General features: G+C 56.9%; 9 protein-coding genes across 9 annotated transcripts in view; 3 read left to right on the forward strand and 6 right to left on the reverse strand.

The window, feature by feature from the left end:
* Positions 1 to 445: 445 nt before the first annotated feature.
* On the reverse strand, positions 446 to 1,833 carry VDBG_06734 (conserved hypothetical protein; the record flags this gene model as incomplete). Its single annotated transcript, XM_003003126.1, has 5 exons — positions 446 to 1,039; positions 1,092 to 1,288; positions 1,355 to 1,472; positions 1,532 to 1,563; positions 1,650 to 1,833. 5 exons carry the CDS (start codon positions 1,831 to 1,833, stop codon positions 446 to 448), a joined length of 1,125 nt encoding a protein of 374 aa, XP_003003172.1.
* A 619-nt stretch (positions 1,834 to 2,452) lies between these two features.
* On the reverse strand, positions 2,453 to 4,099 carry VDBG_06735 (bacterial alpha-L-rhamnosidase domain-containing protein; the record flags this gene model as incomplete). Its single annotated transcript, XM_003003127.1, has 1 exon — positions 2,453 to 4,099. One exon carries the CDS (start codon positions 4,097 to 4,099, stop codon positions 2,453 to 2,455), a length of 1,647 nt encoding a protein of 548 aa, XP_003003173.1.
* Positions 4,100 to 5,635: 1,536 nt separating this feature from the next.
* Positions 5,636 to 6,527, reverse strand: VDBG_06736 (rhamnogalacturonan acetylesterase; the record flags this gene model as incomplete). Its single annotated transcript, XM_003003128.1, has 2 exons — positions 5,636 to 6,117; positions 6,377 to 6,527. 2 exons carry the CDS (start codon positions 6,525 to 6,527, stop codon positions 5,636 to 5,638), a joined length of 633 nt encoding a protein of 210 aa, XP_003003174.1.
* A 1,478-nt stretch (positions 6,528 to 8,005) lies between these two features.
* On the forward strand, positions 8,006 to 9,073 carry VDBG_06737 (pectinesterase; the record flags this gene model as incomplete). The annotated part of the gene is made up of 2 exons (XM_003003129.1): positions 8,006 to 8,630; positions 8,706 to 9,073. 2 exons carry the CDS (start codon positions 8,006 to 8,008, stop codon positions 9,071 to 9,073), a joined length of 993 nt encoding a protein of 330 aa, XP_003003175.1.
* Positions 9,074 to 9,733: 660 nt separating this feature from the next.
* Positions 9,734 to 10,054, forward strand: VDBG_06738 (predicted protein; the record flags this gene model as incomplete). Its single annotated transcript, XM_003003130.1, has 1 exon — positions 9,734 to 10,054. One exon carries the CDS (start codon positions 9,734 to 9,736, stop codon positions 10,052 to 10,054), a length of 321 nt encoding a protein of 106 aa, XP_003003176.1.
* A 1,327-nt stretch (positions 10,055 to 11,381) lies between these two features.
* On the forward strand, positions 11,382 to 12,571 carry VDBG_06739 (ADP-ribosylation factor family protein; the record flags this gene model as incomplete). The annotated part of the gene is made up of 3 exons (XM_003003131.1): positions 11,382 to 11,565; positions 11,671 to 12,333; positions 12,498 to 12,571. 3 exons carry the CDS (start codon positions 11,517 to 11,519, stop codon positions 12,569 to 12,571), a joined length of 786 nt encoding a protein of 261 aa, XP_003003177.1.
* A 172-nt stretch (positions 12,572 to 12,743) lies between these two features.
* On the reverse strand, positions 12,744 to 13,704 carry VDBG_06740 (exosome complex exonuclease RRP45; the record flags this gene model as incomplete). Its single annotated transcript, XM_003003132.1, has 2 exons — positions 12,744 to 13,395; positions 13,541 to 13,704. The coding sequence occupies 2 exons, from the start codon at positions 13,702 to 13,704 to the stop codon at positions 12,744 to 12,746; spliced, it is 816 nt and encodes a 271-aa protein (XP_003003178.1).
* Positions 13,705 to 14,021: 317 nt separating this feature from the next.
* Positions 14,022 to 14,609, reverse strand: VDBG_06741 (predicted protein; the record flags this gene model as incomplete). Its single annotated transcript, XM_003003133.1, has 1 exon — positions 14,022 to 14,609. The coding sequence occupies one exon, from the start codon at positions 14,607 to 14,609 to the stop codon at positions 14,022 to 14,024; it is 588 nt and encodes a 195-aa protein (XP_003003179.1).
* Positions 14,610 to 14,933: 324 nt separating this feature from the next.
* The window catches only part of VDBG_06742 (6-phosphogluconate dehydrogenase), a gene marked incomplete at both ends in the record, with an annotated part of 1,912 nt that continues 746 nt past the window's right edge, over positions 14,934 to 16,099 (reverse strand). Inside the window, 3 exons of the mRNA XM_003003134.1 lie at positions 14,934 to 15,173; positions 15,489 to 15,513; positions 15,659 to 16,030. Coding sequence (XP_003003180.1) covers positions 14,934 to 15,173; positions 15,489 to 15,513; positions 15,659 to 16,030 — 637 coding nt within the window. The remainder of the gene's footprint in view (positions 15,174 to 15,488; positions 15,514 to 15,658; positions 16,031 to 16,099) is intronic.

The following is a 16,099-nucleotide window of genomic DNA, read 5'->3' on the forward strand; positions in this document are numbered from 1 at the left end:
TTCCCGCACACGGCCATTGCCAACAGGCTGCTGACGGCGGTCGTCTGACGGCTTCGCGACGGCGACGGATGCGTCGAAGATATAGGGGGACACTCTCTCAACGAATAGACTCTGGTCTTGAAGCGAAACCACTCCTGCGATCCCTGTAGACTCTGTCCGCTCAATAGAATAGACATTTTGAATGCCATGGCAAAGCAATGGACGATTCCGTTAGTTGACGCAGGAGTGCATATCAGTGTGTTCGAGGGCTTGAGCGTGGTCTTGGGCTTCGGCTTGCTGTGTCGGATACAAAATTTTACAGATTTAAGAATTGGATATTGACTCGCATGAACTTGCTTATTTTGTTGCCACACGTCCGCTCATGTTTCAAGCTTCATCACTTTCGTTTTTCTCTTGCCTTCAAGCGTATTACACACCAAGTGTGCGGTCCCCTTCCGGACCCAGATCATGCCGTCTCCTCCGAGACCTGGACCTTGGAAACCGTTCCAGGAACTGAACCGAACCTCTCGTCCTCGCCCTGCCCCACTTCAGGGTACCTCGTGGTGAAGTTGACGTCTGGGGCGGAACGCCTGTCGCCTAGAGGCGAAGCCTCGTGTGTGTAGTGTTCCGAGCCATTCTCTGCCACATCATCACCTGCCGATGTCGAGCTCAGCGCATTGGATCCCATCTCTGGCAGCTTTCTCACATCCTCGGTCGTGTGTGACACCGTCTCGCGGACCTGACCTGTCAGATCCGCAGCCGTCTGACTGGTTGCCTGCGTAACACCTCCCACGCGCTGCTGCACGCCGGCAGCTGACTCACGTACCCTGGCAGACCCCTCTGCCAACTTGGCCTTGCCGCCGCTCGCGAGCGCGTTTGCATTATCGGCGGCAGCAGTTCCGAGTTTCTCGGCTTGAACCTTGGCATCGCGAGCCACCTCGCGCCCTCGTGCGGACGTAACGAGCGGAGCGACGAACAGGGAGGTCAGGCCCAAGATGATGAAGCCAAAAGGCGACAGAATGCCGCTCAGGAAGTAGACGCTGGTGATGACAAGGAAGGCCTGAAGTACGTCAGCTTGGAAATTGCTTCTTCTCTTCGCGCAGAAGACGTACGGCAAACGTTCGGTCGAGTTCCTGCCCTAGAGCGACCTTCTGGAGCTTGACAACAGTATACTGGACGAAATCATGAATATCCTTGAGAGTCGCGTTGAGCGTCGACTCGGGTATGGTGCGATACTCGGTGGGTCGCAACCTCGAGAGAAGGGTCTGGGACGTGAACTGCCTGTTTGCAAACTCGGTGACGGACACCACTGTTGGACGAGGGGGTCAGAAGCTAGTCGAAGAGTCGGGAAGTGCTAAAGAGCTGGGATGCGTACCTCCAAGACTAATCGCGCCATACTTTAGAGCAAGCTGCGTCCATGGATAATAGTGTGTGACGATCAGAGCAGTAAGGGCAGTAAAGTATGCGCCCAGAGTCCTCAGGGGGTCCTCCCACTGAAGATTGTCAGTGTTATCACGAGACTGGAAAGGGTTGTAAGAAGTCTTTGTCTTACGTTGATGTACTTATAGAGACTGTCCTGCTGGTCTTCATGTTCAACAGCGTCAGCAAAATCTCGAGAGACATACAAGGACATTCAGACGTGATCCAGGCGACGTCTACGAGACACTTACTTATGATCTCCCTCAGTGGACCCGAGGCCTCGCGACTCTCGTTCATTTCTCTCAGCGAATGGGTCGACTCCTGATCCTCATTGCTGCCGACACGACGCTTGTGTTCATTGAGGATTCTCGCGCGGCTGCGCTGGGCATTGGATGCGTGCTGATCGGCAATGTCGCCGGGAATGACTGTGTCCATATTGGTGGTAGGTGCAACTCGTGATGGCTTCAGCTCGTTTCGATGGAGTGAGATGACAAAAGGTGAGAGTGCAGGAAAAGAGTAGAAAAGCCAGTCGCTCACGCTATCTATTTCAACGGATGGACTTAAAACACAAAAGTTGGAGCAAGAGCGGCTGAGCGATTGGGGTTTCCGTCAGTGACGTGCCCGCATCGTCATATGGTTCACACAACATCTCGATCAAATCAAGGGAAGGCGCTGCTCATGAGCAAATGCAGCTATCCACATACTTGACCGGTCGCGTCATGGCAAGTGCCAACAAACAAGCACCTGCTTGCCATGGGCCCTGGCCCCCTTTTAGGTAAGGCATAAATCAGGTAGCACGAAACGTGATGTAAGACGTGGAGGAGAAGCTCCGCAAGCGTCACCGCGCAACAATCTTTCACCTCAGTCAATCTGGCAGGCTCTGAGAACCCCATCTCTGTTCCATCAAATTCACCGTCACATGTCGGACTGTTCCTTGGTTTTGAGGTCAGATCATCAAACATGCATCCTCGTGTTATCATAGAGCCCTGACATCAAGCCGCCAAGGCCTTTGAGCAACCGACAAGTCTGATTCACACAAAACTGCTCTGCCAAGCTAGGTCTCTGGCTGTACACCCGACCGCTGCTCCAGCCACCCCTTCAGCTTGACCCTCAATAGATAGCTCGGTGTACAGCTCCACGCATGGCAGTAGCTGTTGTTATGACAGTCGCCATATGGACTGCTACGACTATCCTCCGGATCGAAACACTCCCAGAAGGTGTCGGCGCCTGCCCGTATCATACCACCCCAGTACTCGCGAATTAGCTCAAGACATTCCTCTTCGCCACCCACCACGCTCAGCGCCTCGGCGACGTGGTGGTACAGGTACGGCGTCATCGGCTTGACTGCTGTCGCGTCTGCCATGGCTTTTAAAATCGCAGCCTTGCACGTCGCTGGGTCCATGACCCCAGCAAGTGCCATCCAAGCCTGCGATGCCCAGGATACCTGCGCCTGCGGCCCGCTGACGAACACTCCCCTATCTTTGTCGTAAAACCCGCCCTCGGCAGCGGCCACGAGACGAGCCACTGTATTTTCGTATGGCGCCGCCTCGTCCAGTCGACCCCGCGAGACGGTTGATCCTTTCAGCGCGAAGATGACGAGACCATGCATGCCAGCATCGCGGTCGAGCTCCTTGGCCAGTCGAGGAACTTCCACCCGCTCGAAGCACCGCACGAGAAGATACCCTCTTCCGTGATATGTGCCAGTGCCGCCTTTTGTGCTGCCGAGAACCGTCTGCCACAGCTCGCGTCCCGTGTCGAGATCTCCCGTTGCCTCGCAATAATCATCAACAATTGACCCAAAGAGCACGTCGTAATCGATAATGTAGTCTGTAGCAGCCGAAAGCGTTGGTTTCTCGAACACACACGCTGGCAGCGACCCATCCTCACGGGACACTGCCGCGAACATGTAAAGGCACCGCTTGACGAGGTCGCCGTCCCCAAACGTGCAGTAGTTTGTGAGCGCCTGCAACCGAAGATCACCGCTCCAAAGCCGTCTGTCTCGCCGGGGCCCGTCTTCAAAGACTGTCTGCATGCAGCTGCGCAGCGTGTTCTGGCTCACCGCGTCGATGCGTCTCAGGAGCTTAGCATCGTCATCGTTGGTCCCGGGGACGAGGCACGGCCCCACGGGATGGCCCGACGGTACAGCGCTTTCTGATCGTGTCACGATCCTGCTGAACTTGATCTTGTACTTGGGCGAGGTGTCGAATATTTGCACACGCAGGTAACGGAAGGCATGGCGCCGCGGTATCGCCACATCTGTCGGCACCCAATCGACATTGATGACCTCGTCGGGGAGCCAGCTGGTGCTGATCCATGACCGGCATGGGTGAAGCTCCTCTGTAACGTCATATGGTATCTCGCCAAATGTGAGTCTCAGCCGTGCCGGGGCGTCAATATTAAGCCCTTCGGCGCCGAGGTGAAACGAGACGTAACCGACATTGTGGGAGCCAAAGTCGAGTATGAATTCTTCACCCTTACCCCAGGCCCTGTTGGCGAGCTCTTCAATCGAAAGTCGGTGAACTGGTCGTACCTTGAAATAGGCTGCCTCATCTGGTCCGAAGGTGATGACCTCTTCAGGCTTGACGTCCCATGTGTGAAGGGCTGGCCGCAGGTTTTCGGCCTTTTGCGCAAATACAGGGTTGAAGATTTTGGCATACACCTTGTCGACCTTTTGGTCCTCGGGTACAGGCGGGTCGGCCATTTAAAGCCCTTACTGTGGTAGTGCCTGTTGCTGTGTATAAACGACGAGTAGTTGTGGACGAGTAGTTGTGGTCGCACGCTGCGGACGCAGAGTCAGGACGAATCCTTTGAAGTTCAGGGTGAAGATGCTCTGGTGGGATCAAATGCATGAGCCCAACCGCAAACCTGGTAACCATCGGCCACCCAGAAAGACTATGGAGACATCGGTCCAAATCCTACCGAGCCCATCGTACCAAACAGTAAATGGCGGATCCAGAAACGTCACGTTTTTCTGGGTAACATGCTACTTTGGCGTGGATCATGTGGGGTCAGACTCGGAACGAGGCCCGGCTTGTCGGGGTAGCTGAGTCGCATCGGTTGCCCGGCGCTGGCTGGCAGGTCCAAGGCCTTTCGCCTGAAAAAATGCAGTGTGTCGGTAGACACCCATTTTCGGTCGTATCGGTCGCATTGCTTGGCATCGTGACCGATCCCGGGCCCTTCTCTGGGAGTCGTCCGGTATTTGATAGCCCGACAGCCGGGTTCTTGAGAACCCGTATGTCAGCCCCCCGTCTCCCCGCACCCTGGTCGCACGGATCGATATATTAACACCCGGAAGCCACGTGGAAAGGTAGGTCGAAGATCTCGAACCCAAGATGTGTGAATTCCATGTACCAGACTGCACACCCCAGGCTGATGTATGTGACTTCAGATCACACCTCCTGGTGGGTGTCGAGTCTGCCCACCATGTTGAAGAGTGGATCAACACATTGTACCGTGCCGGTGTATGAAGTCATGAGAGCTGCCAAGTACGGCATATCCGGGCAGGTCGCGAAGTCTCTTGGATCTACCCCGGAAAACCCGAAGCTGACACGATAAAATGCAGCATTGGTCTTCATCAAGTATAGACATGAGACTGAGGCGATGGCATGTTGGCACTCTGTGAAGAGGATTCAGAATTCACCTTCAAATGAGGTAGAAATGAGAAAGGCTAAGTATGCAATGAAGTGAGATGGGTCGGTCGATACAGTCGAATATTGAGCGAGTTGTAGTTGCATGCCAAGTTGTTCATCGCACGTAAGCAACGCTACCGAATATTTTCGGTATCAATGCGCGATACACGGCACTTGCGCAAGAATAATTCGTCGCAAGATGCTCTAAGATCAGCAGGACTAAGTTTTAAGCAAAAGAAAGTTCAACGGTTCGCAAGTCTTTACATTGTGAAGGTAGAGTATCTAACCAACGTGCCTAGTACGACAGAAGGGGGTGCCACGCTCTTTCAATTCTACGGTTAAGCCGTGGCCGGGAACCCTTTGACAATCATATAGGGTATCCCAACACTCAATCAAATGGCCGGGCTTAAGATGCATTGCTTAAGTGAGGCGGAAAGAAAACACTGAAACTGGCGGAAGACTTGAAACTACGCTGGTTTTTATGAACCTAACTACTTTCAAGAACCTACCTACTTTCAAATGAATATCCTGCCAATGACATCGCGGCAATGTTGGACATCAATAACGACGGTCCGTATATACATGAGGATGCATGCCTGGGCCCAAAGCTAGCAAGCTTGGCATGCCGGTGTCTGAAGAGCATTGGCAGCGGCATTGAGATACTGGGCCAGCTTGCTTGTACCACCGCACTTGCACTTGACGCTCCGCACAAACGTCTGCGTGTTCAGCTTTGCGCCGTCCCAGTTGGTGTGGGTGTTGTCGTTGGGGAAATACGTCTTGGCCTTTGTCGGGCCGAAAGACTGGAAGAGCGCGACGGAGTACTTTGTGTGATCGAGGTATTCGACACCCGCGGCCTTGGCCACCTGCTGAGCATACGTCGCAAACGGCCAGTCGGTCCGCAGCGTGTTGCCACTCCAGTAGTTTCTGTTGACCATGCCGGAGATGATGGGCGTGGCGCCCTTGGCCTTGACATCTGCAATCATCTTGCGCAGGTACCAACCAAAAGTGTGGACAGTCTCTTTGGCGCCGGTGCTCGTGGTGACGACTTTGGTTTCTTCGCCTATGCCTGGCAGCGTGGCACGGTCAGCGGCTGTCGTTCCGACGACAGCGTTGGGTCGCCGTCGTCATTGTGGCCCATTTCTATGAGCACATAGTCGCCTTGGGCTGTTGAGGCCAACAGAGACGACCACAAGCCTTCGTTGATGAAACTCCGAGTCGAGCGACCGTTTCTAGCCAAGTTGCGGACGTCCAGTGTCGTGTAAGTGTTCAGATAATAGCCCCATCTGGAGAGTGGGTTAGCACTTGGTATTGTTAAGAGAGATTGTTTCATTGGGCTGATTGTTATTCACCCTGCAAAGCATTTCCTGTGGCATAGTTGGCAGTCGTGCTATCGGAAGATATCAATATCTTCGTGGCCGCCCTTGGCTCCACAGAAAGCGGTGCAGCCAGAGCGAAGCTGGGTGCAAGAGCCGCTGTGGCGAGAAGTACGGAGAGAAGCATGATAAGCGGCACAATGTTTCGAATTAGACGAGACTGGACGAGAGCGATGGCTGGCTTTCTAGCAATATACAAGACTCATCCAGCCAGTATCACCCTGAGTTTGTGAAGCCATCGTGCATATAAATACGGTTACCGGATCTGTTATTGTCGATAGACATTCTCCATAAAGGGGCCATACGAGGAACATGCGGGGTTGACGAAATAGTTCATCATTGGTGGGCATAAATGTCCCGAAGACATCTGGGGAGTGAAGCAAAGTAATTAGGGATTCCCCGCAAAACGGCAACCGCGGCACGATCTCGTTGAGTTGAAGAGTTCCATGTTTAGGTGATGTGCAACGAATCATACATAAAGAATGGTAAATCTGCTGCATTTCTGCCATCCGTACGTCCGGCCTCAACGCGGTCGATCTTGTCAAGGAGCTCTTCGCATTGCCGCCACCGCGCAATTGCCTGCAAAACAGCTTACCGAGGAGATCGTCGACTGAACCCTGCAAGTGGTCCCCGAACGAGGTGTTTCCCGAAAGCAGACACGGAACGAGAGGTTGGAAAGTTGGGAACACATCGAGCACGGTGCATTTGGACTCTCACGTCCAACTCCGAAGCTGCGTTTCGGACATTTTATGAGGGAACAATACTAAGCCGATCCATTCGCCCGAAGATTAATTGCTTAACGTTTCTCGTTCAACTCGGAGTTTTTCTTCGATGTCTCACATTCAGGGCCATAGAGCTTTGTCACTGCCATACCTGCAAGACGGCTAGCGAAAGCAAGACCTTGTGGAGGTTCAATCCGTCAACAAAAGCTAAGAGGATGTCGAGTGCATTGAAAACATTATTGGCATCTCATTCGCTTTCTTCTGGAGACAATCACCTTCTGGGGGAGCGGATCTGTCTTGACTCGTCCGCGGTGTCTCAGGAGATGCGTCCACCTGTGGACAATGGCCAGGTGGCCAAGGGATTGAAAGTAATCGACGCTGCTGAAAGGAATATACAGGCCGAAGAAAGTGTCATCCACACTTCAAGCAGGCGAATTGTATGCGGTAGACCAAAGCTGGCCATGAGAGAACCCGTTCACCACGGGCGTGTGCCCGAATGCTGCACAGCAAGCCGGGCTACCCCATCATTTAGCGTCACCCTCAAACCACCCCGCAGTTATTTCTCTGAAATTACCGGCATGGAATGAAGCATGTTCACAGGGGTAGGGTAGCACTTCGGGAGGTGATCATGCCTTTAACCCTTTTGGGACTGGAGAGATGTCACTTGGTTCCTGGTTTTTGCACCAACGAAAGCTTGGTAAAGCCATTGATGGTCGCGAAAGACGTGGTCAGCTGGGATGGCCTCAGAGGCATGGTCAATAGACTGAGTCCATGAACTGAGATATAAGATGGGCAAGCCTGATTCTCCTGGCTCCTGCTTCTGGGCAACCGGCCTGAGAACTTGAACGCTGGCCTACCTTGTTTGACAGTCAATTCCAGCCCGATGAAGACGTTTGCCGCTCTCTGCACTCTGCTTGCTTCAGCACAAGCTGCCACGAGGACCTCGGCCCCATCGGGGTGCATTACCGTCAGCAAATCTCCGGCCAGTGGACAGTTCGGGACGATCCAGGCTGCTGTGAACTCCCTGTCAACGTCGTCCTCGGGCACACAGTGCATCTTCATCAACCAGGGCTCCTACGCCGAGCAAGTCCTCGTCCCGAGCCGCAGCGCTCAACTGACCATCTATGGCTACAGCACGGACACCAGCGGCTACGCCGGAAACAAAGTCACCATTACGGCGAACAAGAGCCAGAAGGACGGGCTCAACAACGACGAGACTGGCACCCTGCGCGTGAAAGCCAACAACTTCAAGCTGTACAACGTCAACGTCGCCAACACGTACGGCAAGGGAAGCCAGGCCATCGCCCTGAGCGCCTACGCCGACAGCGGCTACTACGGGTGCGCCTTCACCGGCTTCCAGGACACGCTCCTCAGCAACACCGGGTACCAGCTGTACTCGCGCTCCCTGATCCAGGGCGCCACGGACTTCATCTTTGGCCGCCAGGCTTCTGCGTGGTTCGAAAAGTGCGACCTCCGCGTTCTCAGTGCCTCGAAGGGCTGGATCACTGGTAAGACCACACCATCGGGATGACATGCCCCGGCCAAACTATCCACGCACATGAGGCTGATGACAAGTTTGCTAGCCAACGGACGTGATTCCTCGTCCAACCCATCATACTACGTGTTCAACAACTGCAACATCGCTGCTGCCTCCGGCAACAGTGTGAGCGCTGGGGCGTACTATCTCGGCCGTCCGTGGGGCGCCTACTCCCGTGTCGCGTTCCAGAAGACGACAATGTCGTCCGTCATCAACTCGGCGGGGTGGTCGGTCTGGAACACAGGCGATGAGAGGACCAGCAATGTCGCGTACGGCGAGTACCAGAACACGGGCGCCGGCGCCTCGGGCACCCGAGCGAGCTTTTCCAAGGCCCTTTCGTCGGCCGTCTCGATCTCAACCATCTTGACGAGCAGCTATGCTAGCAAGGGTTACTATGACGCTTCGTACATGTGAAACGTTACGATGGAGGTCTCTTTTGCCTAGGTGCTACTCAGTAGGCCGCCTTTGCCCTGGCTTAGCCGCTTTTGATTAGGTTTCACGACTGTACATAGGAATCGATAACTTACGATGAGGTTTTTTAAGTTCATGAAGCTGAATCGATGTTGCTTGGCGAGTGATGACTAGGCGGCAGATGACATTCCATGCAGTGAGATTGAGAACTGGCATTCAATTTTTGTCTCCTTCTGCAGCGTAGCGAATGTTATGCCGTGCTGTGTTTGTGGCCATAGACCACGAGCAGCCGACGACGGCGATATTGAAGGCGTCCATTGACAGTGAGAGCTGAACTGTCTGTCTGTCCAGAAGCCGCTCTGCAAGCTGTCAGCCACGTAGGATCGAAGCAATGGACATATAATTTTAGGTAATGCCACAGTGGAATCTCTTTTCGTGAGAGTTGTGGTACTTTTGCCACCTTCTCCTCTGGGCCACAAATATTCCTTCTGTTGGTGCGGGGTGGTGCGTCGAGCGATGTCATTGAATTAGGCAGACGTAGAAGACCACAACATATATGAGCCGCTTGACAGGCCGGGGCTTCTTACTGCCAAGGCGTCATCCTCAAAAATCGCGACGCAAAGAATCATCAAAGGCCTGCAGTGAAAGCTTCAAACGCTCACCATGTCTACCGCTTACACAGGCCCCTCCGGGGCAGAAATGCTGGCCAACCACACGCTCGCTCACGAGATCATCGCCCGCAACAATGACCCAGAGCCCGTCCTCGATGTCGAGGAGCTCAATCTCCTCGAACATTACGTCAAAGACCCAAGTCGGGCAAAGGAGATTCTCGACTCCAAAGGGTACGCCGATGAAGCGCAGAGGTCTGGCAGCCTGGTGACGCATGTCATCTCCCTCCACGGCACCAACACTCCTGGTCTGCATGATGGGGAAATCAGGATCCTCAGGGAATGGTTCGAAAACGGCCGTGCAGGCAAGGCTTGAATTCTACTCCAACGCAATTCTTGTGCGCCAGTGGCAGTAACACCTTGGGCGGAGTGCCTCTATGTATCGTAGTCATGATAGTCCATCGTTCGCCACACTGGCACGGGGAACGACCTCGCGGTTTTGGCCCGTTACCATGTCAAACACATACCCCACGACGTGCGTCTCCTTGGCTCATAGGGCCAACTTTTGATTTCTGCCGCGTCCTGACAAAGGCTCTCGTCGATGCTGTTTGTTCCCGCGTCAACATTGTCCTGTCCTATTCAATATGGGGAAAACAGCAAGAATTCCACCTACTCGGTCAAGGTGCCAAATCGCATATTTTTGATCTCGTGCGCGTGGCCAGGGGCTTCTCACTGATGCAGTTCGGCCCGTGCTCTCGCTTGACGCTGACGGTGTCTCCGAGGAGAGGAGGGCACTGACGGTGCTCGATGTACTCCCTGCCCGTGGTTGTCAGCCTGCGTTGCGCCAGCGATCGTCACCGGGCATTCCGCACTCATGTCGAGCAATGACTGCGCTCTTTGTCGGCCATGATGCGCAAATGGGAGATGAAACGATGGACGAGTGAGCACGAGGTTGTGAATAGCTATTGTAGTGTACATGTCATGGAGGACCAACACCACCAGTAACATACATAGACGACATGTTCATGGCTGTAATGCACGACACTGGTCATCATCAGTAAGTGACCCCGCGCCGCTGATCGACATCTCTCATCATTCCGGTCAAGATCTTCTTGTCATTCTCCCTCTTGACGTGGCCCTAGTTCTGCAAAAGCGATGAGCCGGAGAGCTAGGATGTCATTGCGAGGATAGGCTCAAGTTCGCTGGCTCACGGCATCCTCAAGTGAAGACCGAAACCATCCGGTTCCACGGCCAGAGAGTTCGTCCTGCTGGACAGTCGTTGAGAGTGTCACGTCTCAGAGGAAAACCCCACAACGACTGGAGGGGGACTCGACAATGTGCGACGGCAGAGTGAGTGATCCAGACAATGGAGGGAGGTGGAGGGTGGGTGTGTAGTTGATGGGCAGTCCTGCTCCACCAGGTCAGTAAGTTTGTCGACAAGTCGGCAGATACTATCTGGCCTCTGCTTTGGACTGGTTCAAGATGGCAGAACATTCAGAAATGCCACGTTGTGCCTATCGGGTTGTGTTTGTGTTCATGTTCATGTCATTCAGCAGCAAGGCTCGACGACGCAGTGGAGCCACAGGCGACTGCAGGCCAAGCAAGTGCTTGCGTGCCTGCCCCTGCCACCCACGCACGGATCCCCCCCCCTCCACGACCAACTGACAGACACCATCGCATTGACAGATCGCGTGCAACAAAGTACCAGAGCTGCAACAATGCCTCTTTGCTGAGCGCATCCACGATTATCCCACGACTCCACCACGAAACTCTCCGACGGCGCAGGCGTAGGTCCAGGTCCAGGTCCCGGTCCGACAGAGACCTCCCCACCGCCAAAGATGTACCACCTGGCAAAGAGTCTCTATCTGCTCGCGACGAGCAAAGAAGGTGGGCAATCCCTTGGCCACATGGCTCTCGTCCATGGCTCGCGCCCATGGCCCGCGGCGCAAAGCTCCTGCGGCTACGGCACCGACCCAATGCTGACATGACCAGAGTACTCCGTCATCCTCCTCGGCCTCGACAATGCCGGCAAGACGACCTTCCACGAGCAGGTCAAGTCCCTCTTCCTCGCGTCGCACCCGAACCCCAAGCTCAACACGGTGCCGACCGTCGGCCAGAACGTGTCGACCATCGACCTGCCGGACATGTACCTCAAGATCTGGGACGTCGGCGGCCAGATGTCGCTGCGCAAGCTCTGGCAGAGCTACTACGCCAGCGCCCACGCCATCGTCTTCATCCTCGACAGCACCGACCTCGGCGACGGCCACCTCGTCGAGGACGAGCGCGGCGGCTTCCACGCCAAGCCCGGCCGCGAGGACGCTGGCGGCGGCGGCGGCGAGGACGAGGACGGGCGCCTCGCCGAGTGCAAGGCCGTGCTCGAGGACCGTGCTGCGCCACTCGGACACGGAGGGCGTGCCGGTGCTCGTGCTCGCCAACAAGCAGGACCGCGAGGACTGCGTCGAGGTCGTGCGTATCAAGGAGGGGCTCGTCAAGCGCGTCTTCGAGGGCGAGCAGGCCGGCAGCATCCGCGACTCGCGCGTCCTGCCCGTGAGCGCGCTGACGGGGACGGGCGTCCGCGAGGCCGTCGAGTGGGTGCGGTCGAGGGTCAAGTGGAACAAGGAGTCGCGGCCGCCTGTGATGAGGTAGCGGGCGTGGGTGTGTGCGACGGAGAGGTGCACGACGGAGAGAGCACGACGGAGAAGAGCACGACGGAGAAGAGCACGACGGAGAAGAGCACGACGGAGAGAGCACGATGGAGAAGAGCATCACGAATGATGACTTTCTATTCTTCTTTCCCTTTTTTTTACTTTCTTTCCCAGGCGTTGGGCGCTTGGAGCGAGCATTTACAGAGTGTGGGCAACGTATGGAGCGTCCCGGCGCGTGCAGACCATAGAATTACCTGCCACGAACAAAAGTTTCACAGACGTGTAGACAGGATAATCCAGATCTGGGGTATCATTAATTTTTTTTTTGCCCTTGAAGAATTCACTTTTTTCTTTTCTTTTTTTTTTTTTATTCGTGCTCACAGGCCTCACCCCGCCACACGGTCATTCTCCGCCGACAGCTCAGCCATCAGGCCGCCCTTGTCTCTCCTCTTGGCGTCGGCGGCCAGCGTCCTGTCGACCAGGTCCGACAGCTCCTTGACCTTGCGGGCCGCGACGGGCCGCGCACTGGAGCAGCGTCGTGGCCTCGACGGCGTCGCCGCCGAGCTTGGACACCTGGCACACCTCACCGAGCTTGTTGAGGCTGATGGTGCACGAGGCGACGCGCAGCTGCTCCTCGCGCCAGTCGGGGTCGAGCAGCGTCACGTCGCCACCGTCATGGTCGGGGCTGCTGTCGTCCTTGGCGGCGAAGTGGGCAAAGGTGACGCAAAAGGGCGAGTGCAGCCAGCCGAGGGGCACGGGCTCGCGCTCGGCGGGCGTGAAGACGGTGAGGTCCTCGCCCTCGACCTGGGCGTCGGGCTTGCGAAAGTGGCGCAGGGCGGCGACGGCGGCGAGGCAGGCGGCGTCGACAATGTTGCCGTCGTGCGAGACGACGTGGACGTCGGCGCGGACGCTCCACACCTTTGGCGCCGGCGACGAGGCAGAGCGACTCCATGTCGAGGGCGCCGGAGCGGCGGATCGTCTTCTCGAGCAGCCGCGACAGCAGCATCTCCGTGTCGGTGGGCTTGCCCGGCTCCAGGTGCGGCGACGCCATGGGCGAGAGCTCGGTGGCGAGCTGGAAGATGCCGTCAAAGGGGCGGTCGGCGTGGGGGACCGTGACCTCGGCCGAGATGCGGACGATGACTCTGGGATAACTGGTCAGTCACGGACATCAAGCAGAGGAAAGGAGGGGGCGATGCAATGCACGCCGTGGTACCTACCTCGTCTTGCCGAGGCTCACGTCGACGACGCCGTACTCATCGCCAAAGGAAATGTCGATGGTGCGATACTGGTCGAAGGGACGGCCGTCTAACCTGACGCCTTCATGCAGGGCCTTGAGGATGAACTCCTTTTCGTTGACCGAGGGTTCGGCTTCTCGCGGCATCTTGGCGGCGATGGTGGGAGGACAGGGTGCCGAGGTGGGAGGTTGCTCTCACTGGGAGGTGGTGAGCCTTGCGATGAAGCTTTGCGTCTGCGTGATGTTCACCATTGAGCTTGAGTCGGAAAGAGCTTGACAAAATTCTGCCAGGCGGCAACGGGCCGGCTCGCGGTACTTTGGGTTGTTCCTAACTTGGCAGTGTGGATAGGTACCTTTCTGCCGCCAATCGGCGTTGCATCTTGAATCTTGACTCTGCCTCCTTCCGCCATCATTTCGACACTTCCACCCGCTCGACACTTCCACCATCTCGAGAACGACCTCCACTACCACCGCCTCCATCCAGAAACATGACCACAGCCCACAGGCCGACCTTTGACCCCGCCCGCGGCAAGGAGGCCCTCCGCGGCCCGGCCTACCACCAGCGGCTCCTGCCCGCCCACACCCAGCTCAAGTTCCGCCAGCGAGGCCAGGGCGGCGCCGCCGACGAAGACGACGACGCGCCGCGTGATCTCGCCGCCGAGCTCCTCGCTGCCGAGGCCGCGCACGCCGCCAAGAAGAACGGCACCCCCCTGCCTCCCCCCTCCGACGCGCCCCCTGCGACAGGCGGCGTCAAAGCGTCCCTTCGACGGGCCGGGCGGTGGCGGCGGCGAAGGGGCCGAGGCCGACGAGGAAGACTTCGCCGCCAAGCGGAGGAGGATACTAGAGGAGACGCGGGATATCGATGCCGACTCGGAGGACGACGACGAAGCGGACGACGACGACGACGACGATGACAGTGACGACGACAGCGATGACGAAGAGGCCGAGCTGCAGCGTGAGATGGAGAAGATCCGCAAGGAGAGGGCTGAGAAGAGGGAGCGCGAGGAGCGCGAGAGGGCGGCCGAGGAGCAGGCGGCACGGGAGAAGGACATAGCGCTGGGCAACCCGCTGCTGAACAAGCCCGATTTCAACATGAAGAGGCGCTGGGACGACGACGTCGTGTTCAAGAACCAGGCGCGCGGGACGGAGGACAAGGGGAAGAAGGAGTTTATCAACGTGAGTATCGGACCTTTTTTTCTTTTCTTTTCTTTTTTTCTCTTTTCTCTTTTCTACAAACACACGGTTGGTTCTTCCTCTGCTGACGCGCTCTCAGGATCTGTTGCGGTCCGACTTCCACAAGAGGTTTATGAACAAGTATGTCAGGTAGACGCGCATCATGGATACTCCCCTTTCTCGCACCGGCGACGAACACCACTCTACAGAATCTGCTTGACCTCGCCCCGGATGCGCGTGACACCTGCCTTCTTGTCGATAAAGTTGTGCTCGTCAGGCGCAATCGTCTCGCGATAATACGCATCCCCAAAGGCTGCCGCAAAGACCTCCATGCTCGGCACCTCGAACACAGCGCAGCCGTCGTACTCGGCCAGGGGGCTGGGGCCGGCGTTTTCCGGACCGATGGGCGTGACGCCCTCATTGAGAGCTGGCGTGGCATGGACCTGGGGGTGGGGGCCGTCAGCGAGGAGGGGTCAGAGGACAGTGAGCGTGACCCTGGAGGGCGAACGATCGCTCTCACCTGCGTGTACGAGATGAAGCCGTGCTTCTTCATCCAGGGGCGGACCAGCGGGCCGTGGACCTTTTCCCAGTGGTGGTAGAACTGCTCGGGCGTTGTGCCGGCCTTGCGCCTGATGAAGGAGATGCTGATGACCGTCTGGCTGGTGTTGTGGTCCGACATGATGATGTTCTTGTGTTACGATAGGTGTTAGGTTAGGATCCGGCCAAGGCTGTATTTCATCAATCCAGAGTCTCCAAACAACCCGTTGGGTGTCACGAATCTTGCTCTCTTTTAGCGTTCTTCATGTTAAGATCCTTGGTGTACATAGCAGCACGGAAAACAACACCCGAACACGCAGCCCGCACCCCCTCATCACAGCTACACCAGTAGTCTGCACGACCCGGGAAAACCAAGCATGCGCACACTCACTCCTGCTTCTTCCTCTTCCTCTCCAGCCCCTCCGCCACAGCCTCGGCCAGGTCCTCGACCGTCGTCCCCCGCCGCCGCTTGCCGATGCGCTCGGCGCCGAGCACCGTCTCGTCGGCGACGACGCGATACACGTCGGCGGCGCCGCGGAACAGGGCCTCGCCCGCAAAGCCGCCGTCGACGCGATGCGTCTCGCTGATCTCCTCCATCTCGGCCACCCACCGGTACGCCTTGGGCGGCACGGCGACGACGGCGCGCTCCGCCTGCTCGGCCAGCAGCGGCAGCCGCGCCCGCAGCTCGGCCCGCAGCAGCGGCAGCACGCCCAGCGCGTGCGCCGTCGTGAACGACTCGACCGCCAGCGCCGTCAGCCCCTTGCTCAGCGACGCGAAGCACATCTTGAGCCCCGACGCCGCGCCGACGGCCGCGCTCATTGTGTGCGGCGCC

Source organism: Verticillium alfalfae, genomic scaffold (genome assembly GCF_000150825.1).
Source record: "Verticillium alfalfae VaMs.102 supercont1.8 genomic scaffold, whole genome shotgun sequence".
NCBI classification, from domain to species: domain Eukaryota; kingdom Fungi; phylum Ascomycota; class Sordariomycetes; order Glomerellales; family Plectosphaerellaceae; genus Verticillium; species Verticillium alfalfae.